The 23571-nt window shown below is 37.6% G+C and overlaps 1 protein-coding gene across 2 annotated transcripts; it reads left to right on the top strand.

Annotated features, from left to right (window-relative positions):
• The first annotated feature begins 1692 nt into the window (after positions 1–1692).
• med16 (mediator complex subunit 16) lies at positions 1693–22038 on the top strand. Of its 2 annotated transcripts, none has more exons than XM_036587332.1 (14): positions 1693–2168; positions 3172–3279; positions 3801–3970; positions 5074–5505; positions 7017–7122; positions 7275–7430; positions 8256–8473; positions 9430–9636; positions 10697–10907; positions 11657–11790; positions 13363–13555; positions 15338–15554; positions 20098–20181; positions 21582–22038. In XM_036587332.1, exons 1-14 carry the CDS (start codon positions 2030–2032, stop codon positions 21706–21708), a joined length of 2502 nt encoding a protein of 833 aa, XP_036443225.1. In that variant the 5' UTR covers positions 1693–2029; the 3' UTR covers positions 21709–22038. The 2 variants fall into 2 exon arrangements, with proteins under 2 accessions (XP_036443225.1, XP_036443223.1); XM_036587330.1 differs by having other exon boundaries at positions 13360–13555.
• The last annotated feature ends 1533 nt before the right edge of the window (positions 22039–23571 follow it).

Raw genomic sequence — 23571 nt, 5'->3', positions numbered from 1 at the left:
GACTAAGATTTTAGCTTTGCCCGCTACCTGCTTATTAAACTAGCCGAACGAGCTAACCTACTGCTCAATCTGACGTACAGCTCCCCGGAGCCCGTATGTTCTGCTTTTCAGGCGAGCTTCTCGGTGAAAATACTGACGCTGACAGTCGCTCTCCATATACAATGGATGGATCTTAGAGACGTCTAAATAAAATTCCGCGGGAATCTTTTTTGACGGACACTGCCAAAAACTTGCCTCCCATCGCAACGGCGCTCCTGTTTACACAACCATTTTCTAATCCAGGCGTACTTTGGGAGTGACGAGAACGACGAAAGCGAGAGGACGGCAAAGACAGTCATGCCGATGTGTTAGACTCGGTTTCTACAGCTGGTCTCAGGTCACAGCGCCATCTCTATGCTGGATGACTTCACCAACACACCAGTGCACGATGCTTCACTGTTATGTGTTTCCTTGACGCGGAAGTGAAAGTGATCTTTATTATTATTATTTTCCCTCTTAATTTTTCTGTACAACTCAATTCCAAAGCACTATTTATGCTATTATTTTATGTGATTCTTGTCATAATTATTTTTACATCAAATTAAATTAAGAGTTCTTTTGCTCTTGTTCTAAAGTTCTATGTTCTAAACGTTAATTCTTCTTTTTCCTTTTGATGATGCTTTGGCAATACTGTAAATGAATATGGTCATGCCAATAAAGCTTATTAAATTAAAAATTGAATTGAAATGAAAGTGTTTGATGTTTGTAAACACCCAGTGCGTCTACATGCCCGTAATAATCTGATCATAATCCGATTTCGGCAGTTAACCTGTCTGATGATTCAAGTGGTCATGTAAACAGCATACTTCGATTTCTTAGATCTGATTAAGACCCAGAAATCCGATGAAAGAATCCGATAAGGAGAGCTGGATTTTAGCTCAGTAATCGGTTTTCAGCGCGTGACCATGCTGGGCAACCAGCTAAACCAGCAACAGGCCAGCATGAAATTTATAGTGTTGCACAAAGAAAACCTATTTATGTTTTACTGACATTTATTGTATCATTATTAACATTACATATACAGACTAAGAAGACACAAACAAGTTGATTAACTGGTCATATATATTGATATGGCATATATACAAATAGAAATATACAAAAATCTGCAATAAGATCTATAACCTGAGATGAAAAGGGCAGTGCAATAACAGCATATAATGACAATACTGAATAAATATGTGCATATATTGGTACTGAAATAAAATGTCTAGGTGTGGGGTGTCCAGATGTGCAAGATGCGCGGTAGGGGTTGCAGATAGTGCAATATGTACAGTAAGGTGTCCATATGTGCAGATGGATAGAATGAACCTATGATTTAGCATGAGATTCAGATTCAGTCCTCATCTCTCCTCTTCTTCTTCTTCTGGCCCCACTGGGAAGAGTTGAAGAGCCTGATGGCTCTAGGGGAGAGCGCTGTATACATACAACCCCTGGCTCTTATAACCACCACTGTAAAGAAATCCGAGTTCTATACACCACACTGAATGACTTTGATTACACCTCAACGACTGATCTATGGAGAACTATGAGTGGAGTTATCCCTTTAAAAGTTAAAACCGCTGGATACAGAGGAGGGTCTCAATTTAAGACACCAACGGTCATTATACTCCAGACCAGCAGTGGCGCTGTGACAGTTTTCTGTCAGGAGCAGAAAGCAGTACAGAGGCAGAGTCAAACAGAAATCACTCTGTACTCAACTGTTCTTCACGTACATGAAACATAATAGAGTTTCAGAAACGCTGGGGTGGTTATTCTTTCTCAGAACCGTACGGATAAAATGTAGTTTGGTAAATGAGGCGCATTTGTACCCTTTATTTTGTTAACGCTAACAGTTCTTGCTTTTGTTTTGACGAACCAGCTAAACAGCTAGTTAGTTAGCTAGGTTCGTGCAGTGGCACCGACTGAATGAATTGAGCGTCTGTGTGAAGTTCAGCGATTTTTAGCGACATATACGGTACATACACGCCTTTGAAAGGTCCATGAATTAATCATGGAGGTCGTGTATATGTGCGAGTGGGAGAAGAGACCCAAAAGCAACCATCGCCCCTCAATCCCGCTGGTGTGTGCGTGGTCCTGTAGAAACCTCATTGCCTTTACCACAGACCTAAAAAATGAAGAAGACGATAAAGGTAGGAGAAGTCCTCATATCAATCATCACCCTTTTCAGCTTTTAACATGTAGCCATCCAAAAGAATACATACTGAATAAACGTAACATACAAAAATGACAGATGACTGGCAGAAGGTACGTCTTAAACTAGGGCTGGACAATATGACAATATATATCATTATCGTGATAAATTATGTCGCTCTGTGCTTTTTAGAACATACCGTGCATATCACCAGTACCAGTATGCAGGACCAACTGCATGTTTCATTATAAAGAGAGCAAAATTAGTCCTGTTTAAACGTGTTTAATGATGCACAGTTTAGCCAAATGTTGACTCAAAACCACAATATTCACAGTTTTTGAAAGTTTTAAATGTAGCACTACTGGTTCTTTTTGTTGTCTGTTCCAACTGATCAGATGTCTGAAAAAAATAAGTATACAGCAATTTTGTATTTTTGCTATTCCCCCCCTTCCTTTAAGTTCTGTAAAACATGAATGAGAGATGAAAGGAAGAGTCTGTACATCTTACGTAAACCAGTGTCATCCATTGATTTCCCCAGTAAAACTTGGGTTGGGCAATATAGCATAAATATAATACTTTTTGAAATCGCGAGATATTTTGAGGGTCTTGGAATGGTTGTTGAAAAAAGAACATAGCTGAGTTGCAAACAAGCTGTCAGATATAAGGTTTTAAATTGATGTCAATTATATTTTAATAACCTAATTAAAGACTACATTGATTTTGTTTGGTTATGGTCAGTAATGACAACACCTCCTTTACTATACTAAGTTTTTTTTTGGTTTATGCCATAGCAGTTATTACTAAACATTTCATTTTATTTTGAATTGTCATATCATATATTTATCATTATTGGACGTATTTTGTTAAATTGTTTATAAGCCAATTAAGAATTTCAAAAATGCTATTGTAATTAGAGCCTGACCAGTATAGGATTTTATGAGTCTGATAGCAATTTTGTTAGAAGTCTTTAATTAATAAACATCATACTCTTTGTGTTTTAGATCTCAGTCATATGATTCACATCATTGACACTGAACATCCCTGGGATGTCTACTCCATAAACTCGGGTCATACAGAAGTCATCTCTTGTTTGGAGTGGGATCAGTCAGGTACGTAAATCCAAGTGCATAAGATTTACTTAGAACTATTTTATTTTTATGTGCTAAACCTGTCCATTCAGATATCTGTCATTCAAGATTCAAATATCAGTTGTTCAAGACCTGCTTCTCAGCTTGGAAACTGCTAATGGTGCTTCCTTATAGTGCTGTTTCTCAAGATGTTTATAGAAAACAAATTTGTGTTCTATATACTAAATGTCAAAGGTATCTGTGGCAACAGGTTATTCAAACATATGAACTATTACTATAGTTGTCCTCTCTATGAGCTGTTGCTTAAGGCAAAAAGTTGAAAGATTGTTAATTTTTCAACAGGCTGTATGCACGACTATTAGTATCTGCAGTTATGAGTGCCGTTTCAGAATTACACGTCAGTTTCTAGATTGAGCAACATGGTCTGGATTATAACCCTTATATATTGTATATTAATTCAGGGAAAACAAAAACATTGTAGTGATTTTGGCCCTCATTGAAGCCACTATAACTGACCATTGTGTTTCACTATGTGTGGCTAGGATCCAGACTGCTCTCTGCTGATGGAGATGGACAGATCAAGTGCTGGGCAATGACAGAGCACCTGGTGAACAGCTGGGAAAGTACTCAAAGCAGTTCTGTCGATGGAGACCCTATCGTGGCTCTGTCATGGTTGCATAATGGGGTCAAGCTTGCTTTGCATGTGGAGAAGGTAAATGGGAAAAAAAACTTTTTTTAAAGCAGCAGTTTGGTGATGATGTGCACCATTTCCCCCTTACTCGAAATGTTATTGATCAGAAAAGACATCTGTTGTCCAAAGTAAACCTCTGGTAAAAGCATGGACAAAATTCAGGTGGCAAGATGGCTGTTTTCACTTCAGTGTTTTTATAGATAACACTGTCATACAGTGTCAGAAACAACATTGTCAAATCTATTTAAGATTACTCGATGCAGTTTGAGGCAGCTGTGTGAATTTTGCATGCAGTATTTTTAGTGCTAATTGGTGGGATGTAAGCCTCCATTACTTGTTGGCTCCATTGCAGAGTTTGTGTTAAAGGTGCATTCTGGCCTAAAATTAGGATGTAATGTTTTTTGTCACGTTTGTAATATTCTCTAGAGCAGCACTGCATTTCTCAGTCTCATCAGCTTCACAGAATTCACAATTTTTTCTTTATTTATTTTTATTCATCTGTGTTCTCTCACTACAATACCTGGCATGAATTATACAAATGCATCATACAGCCATGGAGAGCAAAATCCTGCCCCCCCCCATGCAATAAAGAAATCCTGACTGCTTGCATAGCCACTGATTTTGACATTAATAGTAAATACTTGCACAAATAAGAAGAGATACAGTAACATACTTTCTCTTTCCTCTCCAGCCAGAGGAAATAAAAAAACAATTGGAACAGTCTGTGCTCAAGCGTCTGCTTAAAAAGAGCCTTTAGTTTTTCTGAAGTTCCACCCACCTTCAAAATACATCATCAGAAGTGAGGCTTAAACCAGAAAATATGGCTGGAAAGACTACTATGGCAACACTAGGTGATTAGGTATATGTACAAGACATGTAGTTTTAAATTTTAACTACAGTGCTTTACAAACTTTAGAGAAGCAACACTCATAGCTCCAGTGCAGAGCTAAAGATGCAAAATCTAGACCTGTCTTGGCCAAATGTTTACTCTTAGAATAACAGGAAAAATGTGTAAATTAAATCTTTCTTCAAACTTCCATAAAAAGCACAGCCGTGTTTTGCGATTACTGACATGCTTCAGTTCTGTGGTCTTCATTTTGCTTTCTGTTCTTGTCACTCCGTAGTCTGGCTCCACCAACTTTGGTGAGAAGTTTTCCCGGGTGAAGTTCTCGCCATCACTCACACTGTTCGGTGGTAAGCCCATGGAGGGCTGGCTGGCTGTGACTGTGAGTGGCCTGGTGACTGTGTCTCTGCTGAAGCCCAACGGCACTCTGCTTTCAGCCAGTGAGAGCCTGTGCCGACTGCGTGGACGTGTGGCCCTGGCTGACATCGCTTTCACCGGTGGTGGAAACATTGTGGTGGCCGCAACAGATGGCAGCAGCTCCTCGCCTGTACAGTTCTACAAAGTGTGCGTAAGTGTGGTGAACGAGAAGTGCCGCATCGATACAGAGCTGCTGCCCTCGCTTTTCATGCGCTGCACCACCGACCCGGTACGGAAAGACAAGTATCCGGCCGTCACGCACCTCAAATTCCTCACTCGGGAGAATTCTGAGCAGGTAAGATTATAGTGTTTCACCTGCCATATTGGCAGTAGGCCTAGGGGGTAAAATGCTAAAGATAATTATTGTTTTTTATATATTGTAATAATGCATCTTTGAGACATTTTAGATAAAATAATAAAATGTCAGTTCTATTTATCAAACTGGGTTTGCAGGTTGCTACTTCAATATAGCCTACTTCAAATGATGTCTTTTTCTTGCTAGATAATGAGGAATAAGACATATAGGACTAATAAGGACATCTAGGACTAATAAGGACATCTAGGACTAATAAGGACTCAAAAGTTGGAGTCATTTGGTGCATTGCTAAGTAGTTTTACCAGAACAAGTTGCGCTCTTTCACCCTTTTTCACTTTAATGAAAACTGCCTAGTCAAAAATCAGCTGTTTATCAAAAATTTAATGAACTTAACCAAAAGCACTGGCTAAACATTTTATGTATTTGTTGTTTAACATTTTAATGGGCTAATCTCTGGTAGAGACACATTTTGCTTGCTGTTTTTGTGCTTTGGGCGCCTTGCGTTTTATGTACTCTGGGCAGCTGTCTTTAAAAATATTAAACTTAAAACTGTCTAGTCTACGTTGTGAATGTTTTTTCTGTGCTTACTAATCTGATTAAATGTAAGGCACGTCTTCAGTGACTAGTTGTCTTGTCAGGGGTGTGGGGGAGTGTCAGATTATTAGCCGCAGTCCTTTCACAAATCGAAATCATGACAAACTAAAAGCTTTTTTAAGTGTTTGTTTTAAAGTTTAGCTTGTTTCTACTAGCAGCACCACACTAATAGTACAACCCCTTTTCGAAAAACTGTTACAAAAAAAAAAACACCTGGTGGAACATCTCATAGCTAATTAGGTTAATTGCCAAGCGATCAGTAACATGATTGGGTGTAAATAGAGCATCCCCAAGTGGCTGAGTCTTTCAGAAGCAAAGATGGGGAGAGGTTCACCACACTGTGAAAGACTGAGCGGGCAAATAGTGCAACAGTTCAAGAATAACATTTCTCAACATAAAATAGCAAGGATTGAGGATTTCATCATCTATGGTACATAATAACGTTAAACAATTCAGAGAATCCTGAGAAATTTCTGTATGCAAGGGACAAGAATGAAAATCAGTACTGGTTGGCCATGATCTTCAGGCCCTCAAGCAGCACTGCATTTAAAACAGACTCAAATCTGTAGTGGAAATCACTGAATGGGCTCAGGAACTTCTGAAACCATGGTTTTCTTCTTGGGTCAAAATACTATCCAGATGTAAAATTAATCATTAGAAAATACCTCTGATGATTATCTGTAATTATCGATATTAAACGGTACAGAAGAATATATGGTGATAGGATTTTAGTCCTCATCTTCCAGCCCTAATAGGCACAGACTATGAATAGACAGTCTGTAGAAGAAGGCCATACTTTGATGCTCAAACTCATCAAATTTGAGTTTACAAAGAAGACTCCTACGGTTATGGCATGCATTCTTGTCTTGATTGTAATATCATTCGTCTTTCTGAAGGTATTGCTGTGCGCATCCAGTCAGATGGGGAGCATCGTAGAGTGTTGGTCATTACGAAAAGAGGGACTTCCAGTCAATAACATTTTTCAGCATCGTTCACCTGTTGGTAAGTAATCTGAACTCCAGCACACTGATGTATTTCTAAACTCTTTTTGATCGTTTCTGTTTGTGTTTTGCCTGCCTAATACTGTACTTGCTGCATTTGATGTGGGTATGTAATTTTGCACTTTATCATATGGTTTGACCTTTTATTTGCAGTGGGTGAGAAGCAGCCAATGATTCTGAAGTGGCGAATCCTCTCGGCCACTAATGATCTAGACCGCGTTTCTGCAGTGGCGCTGCCTAAACTGCCCATCTCGATCTCCAATACTGACCTTAAGGTCGCCTCAGATACAAAGTTTTGTCCAGGCCTTGGTAAGTATCTCTTTTTTCTGTAAGTGAATCGGTAGGTTTAAATAGATAGTGCCCTCTGCCTCTTTGTTTATTTCATGCATGTATTTTGCTGTAATATTTCAGATTTGCATACTGTGTAAGATCTTGAGCTTGATATATGTTTTCCTTTAAAACATTGTAAGTTTTGAAAAGAAATAGTTTTGCTTGTCCGACTTAAATCAACTGTGAGTGCCATATATAGAACAGCTCTGTTACTAGGGCTGTAAACAAGACCACGTTTGTTGAGTACAAGAGCAAGTCTAAAGGGGACTCCAATTGAGAGTCAAGACCAAGTCAAGACCGAGTCCAAATGAGAGGCCGAATCAAGACCAAATTATATCAGTTCTTACACAAATGGAAATCGAACTAAAGCCTTTAAATTTACAAAACAAAATGGTCCAATCAATAATGCCACCCATCTTACAGTAATAGCCCTTCTGTCCTTCTACCTGCTTTGATCGTCTGCCTCTTGTTTTTAAGAGAGTACAATCCAATACAGAAAACTAGTGGAATGGTTTACCTTAGTGCAAACCTTTACTGCCAGGTTCAGTGCCATTTGATCAGATTTTGGAAACATGCTTCTGGTCTTGAGAACAGTTCTCAATTCACTTTATCCTGAGACAGAGACAAGGCCGAGTCAAAATGATGTCAAGACAGAGACTGTTAGAGGTCGAGAACTATGATGCTGCTTTTCGCAACGGGCTCCACATATTCCAAATTCCAAATATTCCTGATTTATTATTAGATAAACATTTAAAGTGGTCCAGATCTGTAAAGTAATGCGTTAACATGATCTTGTGTGCACAGGCCTGGCTTTGGCATTCCATGACGGCAGTATTCATATACTGCACCGTCTGTCCCTCCACACCATGGGGATGTTCTATGGGACGTCTGGCTCCTCTCAGCGAGTGGGGGAGGAGCCGGCCATCAAACGACAGAGAGCTGGAGGGCCCACCGTCCACTTCAAAGCCCTTCAGTTCTCCTGGACATCCCTGGCTTTGGTTGGTGTGGACAACCATGGCAAGGTGCATAGGTCAAAATTTACCTTAAACTCTAGAAGCCAATAAGTTTGAACTTGCAGAATGTCTGATAATGGCTAAATGAACTTCTTGTGCTTGAATGTTTACAGTTGCGACATAAAGAAATGCCTTACAAGAAAAGCATCTTTTCTCAATTTATTGTTTCTAGTTCTGATAGTGATTGCAGTGTACCCTTTTTGATCGAGTTCACCGGACGTACAATGACCTACAATCGATAATTACTATGTTCAGTATAGTGTGTCCTCACAATTTGGCCAAAATAACATTTTAGTGCACTGTAGAGAAACTTACTGACTCTGATTTCCTTACATTGATAGTGATAGGAATCATATCGGCAGCGCAAATATAGCTGTTTTATTTTCTGTCGAAAATGACCAGTGAACCTTCACATGTCTTGTGAGTTTTTATATGTAATGTAGATAATGGTGAAATGTGTTTTAAAAAATACATTTCAGACCATAACCCCATCTCAGATCTATCATAAAACAATGTCTCGAACATCAGACAATTTATTTCTAACATTTAATGTAATAGCTTTCTGTGAAGGGGCTCTTAGGGGCATTAAAAGTTTTAGCCGTCTGGTTCCTATCACCATCACTGTGAATGATCCTGAGTCAGTAAGTTTACTACAATTTCAAGTTTTCTACAATGTCTCATTTCTTATCAGATTACTCTGAATTACAAAATTAAAATCGGTGGTATTCCCCTTTATTATATTGTTGCTTTCTAAATAGTTCTTCTAGTCACACCATTCAATATTTTTATAAGTAATTAAATCATACCAAATTAATTTAATTCAATTGTGGTGAAATTTCAGTTTTTGAAAAAATTGACTGAATATTCCAGTTCATTATAATTATGATCAGATTGAATCATTATGGTAATTTACACCCCAGTATAGCTGTATTATGACCTGATTTCTCTTTTACTCTTGGTCTTAGCTGAACATGATCCGCGTCTCCCCCTCCATGGGGCAGATGTTAGACATGAACACTCTGCTGCGCCACCTGCTGTTCCTTCTGGAGTACTGTATGGTAACAGGCTATGACTGGTGGGACGTACTGCTGCATGTGCAGCCTAGCATGGTCCATAACCTGGTGGAGAAGCTCCATGAGGAGTACATGAGACAGAATCAAGCTCTGCAGCAGGTACATAAGCATGCGAGTGGCATATCAAGATGGATAGTCGTATTATTTGTCATTCATTAATCAGAAAGAGGAGTGTGGAAACAGTTTGCATGGTGTGTGGCCTGGGGTATTACCTCATTAAGATATTCAGGGTGGTATAACAGCTGAGAAGAAGGATAATAAAAACAAATTGGGACCAGCCAGTAAAAGCACTTTCTTAACGCAAGTTTCTGGCATTTACAACACAATTCAAAGGTTTGAAATCTCTTACCACGTTAATAATTTATTTGGTCGAATAACATAAATATTTTAAAGACACATTCTGCATTTTCCATATATTTAATTTTTTTGCTTACAATGTTTGTGGGGATATGTACCTAAAACAGTCATATTTCATTTTTACAGGACCATTTTCCAACCTCTTTTTATCCCTTAGACTTAAACAGGCTGTTTTTGTTAATGTGTCTTTAAGACTGATGCATGTAAATGACCGCTGTTCTGATTGGCTGTCCTGTGTTGTACCTTCTTCAACAACCAGTCCTGGCTGAAACACTCTTTATAACTTCAGCGTGAATGGGCGGAACTTAACTGCTATAGGCTGAATAGGTGGATAAATATAAAATCATTATTAAAATAATGAACTCAAAAATATAAGGTAAACACCAAAAGTATTTTTATATATAAAAAGATTTCAAGAACAAGAAATAAATAATGTAATGTAATGTCTAATTACATTACATTATTTATCAACCTATTTACCTTAGAAACTTTGAAATTCGAGGCATAGTTTCATTATTAGTAACATTCTGTCCGTTCATCGTTCTTGGTTTTACAGCTTCTAGCAATTATTTGAAACTTGTGAAGGTGCGCAAAAGTACCATAGTAGAGTTATTCTAATAATAATCATATTTGAATATGACTATTCAAATATGACTATTCAAATATGTGTTTCTGCAACAAAAAACTTGACTGCCAAATTCTGAATTTAGTCTTTATTATATGTGAATTGTGTGGTAGCATGATTAGTGGTTGACTAAGCATTTTTTGTTATTTGTTTGTTTTTTTGCTTGTGTTATTTAAGGTGCTATCTACCCGAATCGTGGCTGTGAAGGCTTCCTTGTGTAAACTGTCCTCGGCCACAGCAGCCCGGGCGTGTGACTTTCATGCCAAACTGCTCCTCATTGCCATCAGCTCCACACTCAAATCTCTGCTCAGACCCCACGTCCTCAACACACCAGACAAAAGCCCAGGAGACCGGCTGGCAGAGATCTGCACCAAGAACACAGACACTGGTAATGAACTCACACTATAGCTTCTGTTACTTCCACATACAGCCGGTCCAAGAAACATTTGTTGTGTTTCATTTTTTCCTAAGAAAGAAATATAATTTTGTGAAAATTAAGGAGTTGCCTGAAGAACTTTATGAAAGTGTCAGTACACTTTTTGGGGCCGCTGTATATAGATGTTAAGATAAAGTCTTGAAAAAATTCAACAAAACATGAATACCTGTCATGAAGAATGGTCAGAAACTGTAAATTAAGAGTGAGATGAACATTTTAAATAGGCCTGATCTTGCCAATGAGAGAAGATACAGGAGGAAAAAATATCTACAGTATGTTCTGGGTGATGGTTTTGTTTTGGTTTTTTTTTTATTTTTTATTATTGTATCTTTAGTAATATTATACTATTACTGCATTTTAAATCACTTTGGCTACATTAATCAGGTATGAATCACCACTTATGTTAGCTGCCCACAAAAAAAAAGTTAAACTTTTCATTTCACTTTTTACTCATAACACTGAATTTTTTTTAGGATCTTAAAATATTATTTGTTTAAATATGGAGATATTCAAATGTAAATGTTGGTTAAAATGCCCTTCTGTTATAAATTCTAGCCAGTGTCCCACCATTGCTTTTTTTGCTGAGTGTTTTGGCTAGATGCCTCAGGAATTGTTAATCGGCAGTCTGATACAGTCACAGCCAGTCATTGACTTTAGTGACTCATTCACTTGTACATCTCACACATCTTTATTTTGACCAGACATTGACAAGGTGATGATTAACCTGAAGACGGAGGAGTTTGTTTTGGATGGGCCTCCGCTCCAGTCCCTTCAGCAGCTCATTCAGTGGGTGGGCGACTTCGTTCTCTACCTGCTCTCCAACCTGCCCAACCAGGTCAGTTTAGTGTACTACATTACAAAAAGTAGAATGGAATTTATGGCAGGAGAGCAAGAAAGATGGTCAAGAAATCTTTAGACAATGTCAGGATTTATCAGTGTGAGCTTTCTTGCTGCCCTCTCATATGGTGTAATTATTGAAGATTGTTGATTTTTTTTTTTTTACTTCTGTAACGGATTCATGTCTTTATTAGAGCTTGACTAATAAATCAGCATGCCGATATTATCGACTAATGGAAGCTAGTTGCACATAAATCGGTATTGGAATTTATAATGGTCAATAAATGACAATTAAAAAGAAACTGAAAGGCAGTCGAGACAGTTCCTTCAGCCATGTTATGAGTGTTGTCATTGTGTAGTTTGTCCATCAGAGGGCGCTCTGCAATTTCGCTGTTGTCAACACGTATTTGGAACACCACAACAGCGAATCAGGCAGAGTACATTTCCCCATGAAAGAGGTTATCAGGTTCATGGTAGGCGTTTGTGTCACATGAAATAGATTACTTAGTAATATAGTAATAATAATAATAATAATAGTAAAGTATCCCCATCACTTCTCCTCTTAGCCTAAGTAAGCCTGGCAACATGTCAGCCATGCCTGCTTTTGCTGCAGTAACATGAAAGCCGGTACTGTCAGGCTAACATCAAAATTAGCCTATGTTTAACATTTTGGTAGTTGAGTAGCGTAGGCTAAGCTGTTAACAAACTTGACTGTAGATTTATTTATGAAACGGTGTGGCAGTTCTAGCGAGTAAACAAACAACAGATCTGGCAAATCTGGCAACGTCGCTTACAGCAGCTTATAACGCTGTTTGTTGCTAAAGTTCTAAAGGTTACCCACAAAGCTAGCTAATGCTTTGTTTACCAGTGGAAAAGATCTGATGTTAATGAGCAGTTAAACTATAGCATTTAACTTATCCTGCCTAAATGACAAAGCTAAAGTCAGCTTCTTATTCGTCAGGCGGAAGAGAAGAATTCAAACAAGAAGCTGGCGAATAGGAAGCCTCGTGCCTAAATAAAGTAATGGTACATATATCTGTGACTCACATGTCTATAGTTAGTCAGTGCATTGAAAATTACCAAACCAGAGAGGTTCATTTTATGTTGTGTTTAGACCCCCAACCGCTAGACAGCAGTGTTGTAATCTTCAGCCATTATACTTTTCTTTTGCTCAGATTTCATGCATGTGGTGTTGTTTTTTTATACTCTGACAGTTTTCCTAAAATTAATGTTAAAAAAAAATGACAAGACACAATATATCGCCTTGCATATGTTATCACACTATATCACAATATATTAAATTGTAAAAATTGTATCATGATGCATATCGGATCACCAGGTTTTTGCGAATACACACCCCAAATAAATAAAAAATCACAGTGTATTTTTATCATCTAATAACTACTTAAAAATGGCTGCTGTCTCATTTAAAATAAAGCAGCCTATGCGGTGTAAGTTTTATTGAATAAAATAACAGTTATTTAAACAATGATGGTAAATGTTAAGTGATAGTTGCTTTCTGCAGCACTGAGACTGATGCACACTCCATCACTCCTCTTCTGCACAGCAGGGCTCCATAGTGCGTCCAGGCTTTGGCTTCCTGCGGGACGGGCCCTCGCTGGGCATGCTGAGAGAGATGATGGTGATGATCCGCATCTGGGGCCTGCTGAAGCCTGGCTGCCTGCCCATCTACACAGCCACCTCCGACAACCAGGACAGCATGTCTCTGCTCTTCCGCCTCCTTACCAAGCTCTGGCTCTGCTGTGAGTACATTGCTCTGTGCGCCTTAACAACACCATCTGTTGTTGGAGCCAGTCCTTCAGAAATGATATTCAACAGGGAAAAGGTTTTTCTACAGGGTACATGAAGGAGAAGAGAAAGGAAATAATAAAGAACGAAAAAGGAGAAAACCCTTTGAGAATAGTGATCTGTCTGAAACTTAGAGGGGAATTCCACAGATTTTTCAAAATATGTATATAATTCAGAATTCATAAGTCATTCAGAGTGGTTTGATGTGAAATGCTCTGTCCTGGAGAAACTTATTGAGTCAGAATTGTTCACAGTGTTAATGAACCAGACATCTGAAGAGTTGAGTGCATCTAAAAGTTTCCTAACAGAAAGTTGTTACATGAAATCATTACGAATACTTTGCCTGATGCTTGAGACATTGTTTTACGATAGTTTTAAGATAAGGTTTTGGCCAAAAACGACTGTTTCTGGCAGAGAGGTACATACAGGGAATTTTAAGGAACAATGGTCTCTGAATAAAATATATTTTTTTAGGTATATATTATATCCATGCTCATCATTACATTTAAAAGCCCAGAAGACATATGTAGGTTCACAGGTAGTTTTGAATATTAAACAAAATGGCTATATTTGTGTCGTAGACATTGTGACTACTAGTTCCTGTCACCACCACTGTAAAGAATAGCACTTTAAAGATGCATTCAACTCTTCAGACATTTGGTTTCTATCACTGTGAACAATTCTGACACTAAGTTTCTCTAGAGTGGAGCATTTCACATCCGGCCACTCTGAATGACATCTCAGAAATTTTAAAAGAAGTTCATTGTAGTGGAGCAAGCACATTTTCACCTTTCCAGAGTGTCTTAGCTTTTTTACTTTTTTTATACCATTTAAAAGCACCAGTTACCTTTTGCATTGTGTTAAAATTTCATAATGAACGGACCAATAGAAATGGTTCAGATTTACTTGGAAAAAAACTTGTTCACATTGAGTTTAATCACTGTGCTACTCAGTACTCAGGTCTTAGATTATGAAGATCACATCATGATCAGTTTTAACCATGCATAGTTTAATGCATAGTAATAAGCTAAATATATACAACATCATAATTTGTTTATTTTGGGAGGTGTATGTCCCAAGCCCTAACCCCTACATTTTAACTTGGAAAAAATAATACTTAATCAGAACTTTATCCAAAAAATGCAGTCCCATGTTTTCATGTCACTACTGAAACACAGAATTTTAGTCTGTAGGCGGAGCCTTATTTTATCCACACCCCTGCATTTTTGAGCAGGAAGTGAGACTGCGTTCCTGTCCCTCATGGCCACATGGTGAGCAGTTGTATCACATTGTTTCGAAGTAAATGTGTCCCGAAGTCCTAAAATCAATGTGCCGTATTAGGAATTGTCACTACCAAAATACTTGTGTTGTGAAAAATATTATGATTTCATGTGTGTACAACTGTTCAAAGCTGTGTTTGGAATTATGCTCAAAATTAGCTAAAATTGTCACTATGGAAACATTTGTTATAGTTGTGGTAGTGTTATGATTGGTCTGGTAGTGACAAAATGGAATGTTCAGTCATTTATTTTGGTTAAATAAATATAATAAAGTTACAGGGTCACTCAACGCAGAAGTCTAAAGTCGAAGTCAGTTAACAGTCCAAAATGTTTTTTCAGTTTTAACTTTGAACCAGTTGGGTGGAATGATCCATTTATGTTTTACTTAGCTTTCTGTCTTCATAGAAGTACATAGGTCTGCAGCTTTAATACCCCCAAAAAAATGTTTTTCTGCAGCCCGGGACGAGAGCCACCCTCAGGAACCGGATGAGACGCTGCTGGACGAATGCTGTCTGCTGCCCAGCCAGCTGCTTGTGCCCAGCATGGACTGGCTGCCCATCAATGACGGAGTCATCACTAAGATCCAGAGCAAACACCAGCTGCGGCTACAGTTTGGCAAGCCCTACACCCTGCCTGGACTCAACCCCAACTCACAGATGGAGATTTTCTCCAGGTAAGAAACGCTCACAGTGCCCTCTTGTGAGAAATACTCAACTTTATTTCAGACACATTCTTTAACTCAGTAAGAACTAGACTGATTTCAGAGACAGGTATTGTGGGTCGGTTTAATCTTCTGTGGACACAACAAAGGTGGTGCCCTACAGGTTGGCTGGACAATGTGTAGTACCGTACATGTTGTACTAATAAGTACAAGCAAAAAACCATATAACCCGTTGAATCCTGCACAAACATACAATTATTTATTTATATTTTTTCTGAGATAAAGACTACTACAAAATTTTAGAATCACTTATATAATATGATATATTAATAATTTGCTATTATATATGCATTATGCATATGCAAGTCAAATATTATAAATTAGACACTAAAAGGCAAATTAGACTTTTTTTTTCCTATTTTAAGGATTTCTAGTTGTTATATGAAATTATCTAGTTTAAGTTATCCACCTCAAAATTTGATCACCACTTTTCAAATACGAGGCACTGGATTTTACATTTATTATAACTTCATACTCATTGCTGTAACGCTTTTTCAGTCACCATAGAATCATATGACTGAGTGTTGATGTTTATGGCCTAGCTCCATGTTTTTTGCCTCAAGATCCGTGCAAGATATCTAAAGTGAAAGTAAGACTAGGTTTAAAACAGGTTCTCATCGTTTTAGACATCTAACTGTAAAGTGTGCTGCATCCAAGGCAAAGACATTCAGGATAACTGAGTTAGCTGAAGCCTTAATGGCATTGTTTGGTTCTTTTTTCTTTTTATGTCAGCACTGTCCATTTGTTCCCATTAAAAAAAAGACATTTCGACTATCCTAACTACTCTTAACTATTTATTCAACTGAATAAGACACTAAGGATTGATTGTAAGCTGTAAACAGTGGCTACTATGTGTTCTGGAATTCTCAGCTGTGCTCTACTGTTCAGCTTAATGTTCCAAGCAGCCAGCGTATTTCTCCCTGGAGAACTGAACAGAAAAAGAGACACAGTTGTGTACATTGCTGACAGGGGAATTCTCATGCCCTTAAGGATTCATCGATAAATTATAAACCAAGATTCACACAGAGTGTCTAGTTAGGGAATATTTTCAAATAACTGATGTGACCTAATGTATGTTTTGTATTGTATCATGTAGTAATATATTATTGATAGTGATTAGCTTTACATTGCCTATTCCTATTAATCCACTTACCATGGATGCATCATTTTTATTTCAAATGTTTCTAGGAAAAACTTGACAATAACTTTCTGTGTGTAATAGGGGTGGGAATCTCTAGGCACCTCACGATTCGATTCGTTTACAATTCAGAGGGCTGCGATGCGATTATAAAACGATCATCGATGCATCTCGATGCATCTTTTTTTCTATATAGCATTTATATTTTTTCACTGTGTGAGCTCAAGTTTCGACTTCAAGTTTCGGGTTTATTTGTCATTTGCACAACATATCAGGACATTTATGCGTTGAAATGCTTGTGGTGAGGCTCAGCTAATCACTCTACAGAAAGTAAATAAGTAAAAATAAAAATACAAGAAAAACCAACTGAAATATATTAAATATACACAAAATATACACAGAATATAGAGACAATATACATTTTAAAGTGACTAAGTGACTCAGTGTTTGTTATTTAAAGTGACTTGGTACCTTTAAAGCAAAGTTTTGTAGAGATCCATAATGAATTTACTTCCAATATCTTTTTTAATAAATCAAATGGAAGTGATGTGGCAAGACTTCAGCCTTGTAAAACAGTCGAACGTTGAGAGACATTTAACTGATCTACTTCTGAAGAAAAGTTTCCTGAGGGAAAGGGGAGGAAAGCGGCTACAGCTAAAGCTTAAAGCAGAGCGAAGTAAATCTGCGCTCTCGTTTATATTGTTTAGCCTATACTAGGACATTAACACACACTGAGACATACTGGACATTAAATGTTGCGGCTCCCAATCTGGTTTGATTTTTGTTGAAAGGTCAAAATGTCTCTTCTTAACATTTGTGTTGTGACTCCTGACCTAACCTGGCTTTAATGCAGAGGGAGCCGGTCGGGTTTCTCACTCACCCAGCAGTGTTTTTGTTATGTGCCGCCACAGACTGTCCGGGCGCTGCACTTACCACTTCCAAGTTCCGCCTTTTGCGTTCCGTCAACATTACGTTATAAATTAAATATTTAGAAAATCGATTTTTGACATTTGTGAATCGATTCAGAATCGTTCACGTCCGAATTATGATGCATCTAAGAATCGACTTTTTCCCGCACCCCTAGTGTGTAACTTTCTACATGAGTTCTATGTTGTTCAGACATGCTAATGGTGTTGACCAGGCTACTGTGCCAGTGTGGAAGGACAGAAATGGGGATTAAAAAAATGTAGTAATGAACCTCTTAATAAAACTACAAAATGAAGGTTAATATTTTCATGTAGTGTAACATAAAATCTAAGTGTATTTGCTCTTTTAAATTACAACATGATTAGATTTCAACCCTGTCTGTAAGCCAATATGCAGGACTTGCTTTAATCTTAATTGAGGCAGAGAGATGGAGGTCATGCATAACTGAGCATGGATAACGTACTGTAAATGACCACTGGCTGCAAATAAATGATGACAGATGTAACCCAATGTAGTTAATTGCCGGATGTTTCTTATGTTTTTAATAACTAAGCATTTAATCATGTGTAATGAGATGTTTATATACAGAGCATCACATGCAGTGAGGAAGTTCTTTGAACAGCTTCCTGTTTATAAAGTGAGCAAACCTGTTGTATCTATTATTATCAGTGTCAGGGGTACAAAGTAACAGCTCTGTCTCTCTTTTACTGTCTGTCTTTTGGCTTTTTCTGCTTGCTAGTTTTTAGTTTAGTTTTTTCAAACAGCTAGACAGTAGGCCTTTTTCCATTTAGTCAAGTGACCAGCTGTGGTTAGCCTACCCACTTTTCTCTGCAGCAAATAGTAGCACTATTTATCCAAAGGTGTCCAGACACTCCTCCTACTTTGTGAATTCAGCTACTTTAAGCTGCACCCATTTCTGACACAGGTGTAAACTCTCAACTGTGCACACCAGGTTTGGGCAGTGTAAAAGTAATAATTTGAAAATTATGGTATTTCAAAATTATGACGTGTCCAATTTCTGTTCAACATCTGACCAACCGAATAAACACATTCCACCCATTTATATTTCAGAGGGACTCACTGATTGGTGGTGTGGGAGTTCACTGATAGGTGGCGCTAATAGAAAGAGGGGGAAAAAAAAACTATGCATGATTGAAGCTCAGCGACATCGAAGAGCTACACATACTACAGAACACGTTTTCTGTAGTGAGCAGAGCTGGTTTGGTATTTATTGAATGATGGCTTGAAAATTGTGCATTGTGTTCACTTATTTGGTGACCATGATTATTTCTGAAATAACACATGAAGAGATGGCAGAAAAGCAACATAAATGCTTTTACTCTCATTATGACACTTTTTCACTTTTAACCCCAACCCCCCCTGGTAATACCATATTTGGAGACAGTTTGAATGTATGAAACAATTGAATACCGCCCAACCTTAATTTACACTGAGTCTAATGTAAACATGCCCCATGCCAAGCATCGGCTAAACAGCCATAAAGCTCTCCAGCATTTGGCTGTGGTGCAGTGGAACAGTGTTCTCTGGAATGATGGAGCTCCATCCAGTACCTTTGGGATGAGTTGGAGTGGCATTTATGGTCCAGAACCAGTCATCAAGCATCAGTATCATTAATGCTGTTCTGGCTGAATGCAACCAAATCCTCTCAGCAGTGTTCTGAAATCTAGTGTAAAGCCTTCTCAGAAAAGTAGTGGCTGTTACTGCAGCAAAGGGGGACAAACTCACTTTTAATACACTTTATTTTAGGAAAAAAAAGCTTTGGATGAGCTGATGTCTACAAACCTATGGACATATAGTTTAAATGTGTCAATTTATTTTTCTGCATAAATATGCTATCTGCTGTTTATTAATGCTTCAAAAAAATAACCATTACTGTTGATAAGTTAATAGTATTAGAGAATTTTCTTTATCAGCGCTTTTTAACTGCACAATGGCTCAGACAATATTAATGAACTCAGTTACTGCGTTAAGGGTGCCAAATGAAAGAACAGTTTTAATCCAGTAAGAGCTGTTTAATGTCTAATTTATATCAATCACTGTGCACCCCTGAACCTCCTCTCTTCAGCAAAATGCCACATCCAGACTAAATGTTTATTTAGTTCAATAATAAATGTCATTGAGTTCAAATTGGCCTTTACATGAAGTTTGTGGTGATTATAGCTTAGCATCAGCTTTAAATGGAAGGCTGCGTAGGCATGTCATAAAAACTGTATGCCAGTCACACTGTCTTATTGGCAATGACACTCTGTCTGTCTCAGTCTAGACTAGTGCGCTCTGCCTCTGGCGATTAAAAGAAATGAAAAACAACCAGAACATTGCTGAACAAACCCAGTGTACTCTGTGACCTGACTCTGCACTTTTGCAAGGTATGTCTTCTGTCATTAGCTCACAAAGTAAGTGTCTTTTCAGGAGTCCAGCGTCGCAGAGGATGGACAACCTGCGCTGTTTACACATGGGCATCTCTCCAACTGAGGACAGCAAGGCTTGCACCAGGTACAAACACACGAATAATTAAATGATTATGCATTGTAATTTTGAACAGTGCAAGAAGATATTACTGATCTTTAATATTATGATATGTTATTTGTTTAGGTTCATTTATTGGAGCAATAGTTTGCAGACAAATCTGATTTGCATTATTTTACCATTAACCCTTTAACCCAAGACATGTTTGGTGTCAGAAGTAGGCATGGAAATTGTGGGTCGATGCTGATATACAATATTTTTCATGTGCATATCTGACAATGCTGATATATAAACATTTATAAAATGTAGAACTTGGGACTATCTCCCTGAATTACCATTACAGAGAAGATATATTTCTGAAGTGTTACAAATGCAGTAAAATGAAAAAAATGCAGATATTTTAGCATATTAGCCCAGCATTTCCAGTTCAATACATACAGCATCAAATATTGGCCTGAGCCAATTTTAAACATCTGTCTAGTGTCGGAAGATTTTTTAAACCAAAATCTGCTGATACTGATATGATTCCAATATCATCATGCAACACCTGTCTAAAGCTGCTTTATTCTTTGTGTTAGCAATAAAAGGCTAATACAGCTATCTAGTAATGAAAGCTTACCCATCCAATTAGCCCAAATGCCTAAATAATTTCATTCAATCAAGTCTTGTGTTTTCTCACACTGTAGATGTATTATGTAATATGGGCAAAAGTTTAGACACCCTGGTCAGCTTGTGTTTTGCTTATTTGCAAAAAAAGTTAACACATCCTCTACAGGGAACAAACTTAAATATTTTAAGGCAGTTTCTGCGAAATTTTGCTCACAGTATCTGTTTATTTGCTGAATTTAACTTATTGGAAAAAATCAAACACATAAGATGTGCCATAACTTTTGCACAGGCCATGTTTTTTTTTTTTCCCAGTTTATTAAATTCAGAAAATGAACAGTAATTGCAGATTAAAATGTGTATTCCCTATAGAGGATGTGTTAACTTACGTAATTTGACCAGGGACACCCAAACTGTATCATATATCACTGTCTCACTGTGTCTCTTATTTATATATATATATATAAAATCAATCACATAATCTTTTATATGAAGTGTAATGACTTCTGCCCGCCTCCTAAAACACCAGTTGATTTGTAATGGTCACTGTTCTCCATTGGGTGGGGAAAATAATATTAACCAATGATATTATTGGTTTCGATGCTAATTTGTTTATATTCACTTCTATTACTTGTTAGCTACATTACCTCATACCTACTTCAGACCTTCTACTAATAAAGAACTTTGGACACAAAACAAATCTTGGCTGATTGACTGCATTTCACTACATTTACATTTTAAATGTATAAATGCTGCATTATTATTTTTAATCTGTCTCCACCACATAAGCCTGAAATCTAAATACACTGCCTCTTTGTCAGGTGTGGCTGTGTCACGATGCTGCGCTCCCCAAACAAGACCAATGCTATGAAGCAGTGGGAACAGCGCTGGATTAAGAACTGTCTGTGTGGGGGTCTCTGGAGGAAAATCCCCAACTCTCTCTCGTGAAGTTCTTTTTCATGGACTCTGCCAAAATCAGACAGACAGTGGATAATGTTCAAAGGATGCATCTCATTCAGTCCTAAACCCTCTGCAGTCCAGCTCTAATGCCCTGCTTCTGTGGGTCACAAGACTAGTGAGAGATACGGCACTAATAAAGAGAGATTTTTTTCAGTTTTCTTCGCGCTGCCAATTTCAACCCCAGTCAGACATTTCCATGTCCATTACTTGCAAAGGGTGAATGTCATGTTTTGACTGTAAATATTGACCATGTTACTTTTTCATATCTTCTTTTGTACAATTTTAGCTTGCAATAAACTCTGTCAGATTTGACTGTAATCCAGATGCCAATATTATTTCAAGCACTGTGCCAAAGCTTGCATTTTTTGTACAGACTGAAAGGGTGTCACTTGGGTTTTAAACACTGAACCTGAATGGAGTCTTGCTGGTGTGTCAGCATAATGCCACGGAGAGGTGCTAGATCTCGTACGAAACTCTCCGCTGGCACATCCAAATGAGTCTTGCCTGAAAACACTGATGGGTCAGCAGATTTTAAAGAAGCAATCACGACCAGCTGTGTCAGAACTGGTCCGCTGGGTTCATTAACACAAAGCAAGGCAAACTGAAATAGAAAAGCCTATTTGACAGGCTGCCATTTTGTAACACTAAATTGTAAGTCTTTTCTTGCACTACAAGCAGTGATAGACATGTCCTGGATTTGTGAAACTACTGCTAAATGTGTCAGGGAAAATCACACTTCGGCTCCCTCAGCTGAAACATCTAGTTAACTTTTATTTTTAATTAAAGTTTAAACCAGAAGTGTGGTCTACATAATGGGATGGTATACGTCAGATACCCGCTAGCAATAACAGTAGGACATGCACAACAATAAGATGTTTGCACAAAAGAAAATAATTAAAGTACAACAAAACACAATTCTTAACTGCTATGGAACTAAAATCTGATTTATTATTAGGTAGAAATCCTAAATGTTCTAGTCGAACTAAATGATAAACATTCAGAATTACATTGGAAGTGTCATTTTACCATGAACGGAACATTAATAAGATAGTGGTAGGCTATTTATGGCTATTTATAACAGTGTTTTAGTCGCATTGTTATGTGCTGGCTAGGCTAGTCTTGTTTAGTGTTATCAGGTTAGCTGTTCGCAGTATACCCACTACTTCAGACTAGACTCTAAACCACTGGTTTAAACCAATACACACTGAGCACAAAACACTGCAATCCTACCCTACAAAACAAAAAATAGATCCCATATGTAAGAAATTATTATAGGTATATTGATGTTTAGACATCATGTAATGCAAAGCTCTACTGACTTCACACTAAAATTACCTTTGTAAGTAAACAAAGAGTATTTCATTTTGTGCATTTAGAAAGAATAGAACAGTTAGTATCAGATGAAATAGGAATAAATAGTAATAAATCTTGAGTTACTTAAAATGTCAAATGATAAGCTGATAAAATCAGTCCTCCTCCAGAGCTATTTAAGGTTTGTTCTAGGGCTGTACGATAAATTTTATTTTTATCGTTATCGCGATATAAGTTTCTGCTAGAGACACATCATTAGGGCACATTTCAACTAAGCAAAAATAAATAAGCAAAAAATATTTGGTGTCCCTATATAAAAATATGTTTATGTTGTGGCCTTTGTAGAAAAAGCTGTTGAGATAATGCTGTTTCTCAGCCTTTCAGCCGACAAAAAATGTGCTTGCAGCTGATATAAGCATCTGTTAGCATTTGTTTTCTTTTTATTTTAACTGTGAATAGTGTTTTATATATATTATATATATATATATATATATATATATATATATATATATATATATATATAGTGCTTATACATGTATA

This window comes from Colossoma macropomum, unplaced genomic scaffold, assembly GCF_904425465.1.
Source record: "Colossoma macropomum unplaced genomic scaffold, Colossoma_macropomum, whole genome shotgun sequence".
Taxonomy (NCBI): domain Eukaryota; kingdom Metazoa; phylum Chordata; class Actinopteri; order Characiformes; family Serrasalmidae; genus Colossoma; species Colossoma macropomum.
The sequence above is the reverse complement of the archived record's forward strand: the minus strand, read 5'-3'. Positions and strand labels throughout refer to the sequence as shown.

Coding starts and splice junctions, on each gene's coding strand:
- med16 (XM_036587330.1), top strand. CDS start 2,030: ATGGAGGTCGTGTATATGTGCGAGTGGGAGAAGAGACCCAAAAGCAAC. Junction 2,169..3,171: donor AAATGAAGAAGACGATAAAG/GTAGGAGAAGTC, acceptor TTTGTGTTTTAG/ATCTCAGTCATATGATTCAC. Junction 13,556..15,337: donor TACCAAGCTCTGGCTCTGCT/GTGAGTACATTG, acceptor GTTTTTCTGCAG/CCCGGGACGAGAGCCACCCT.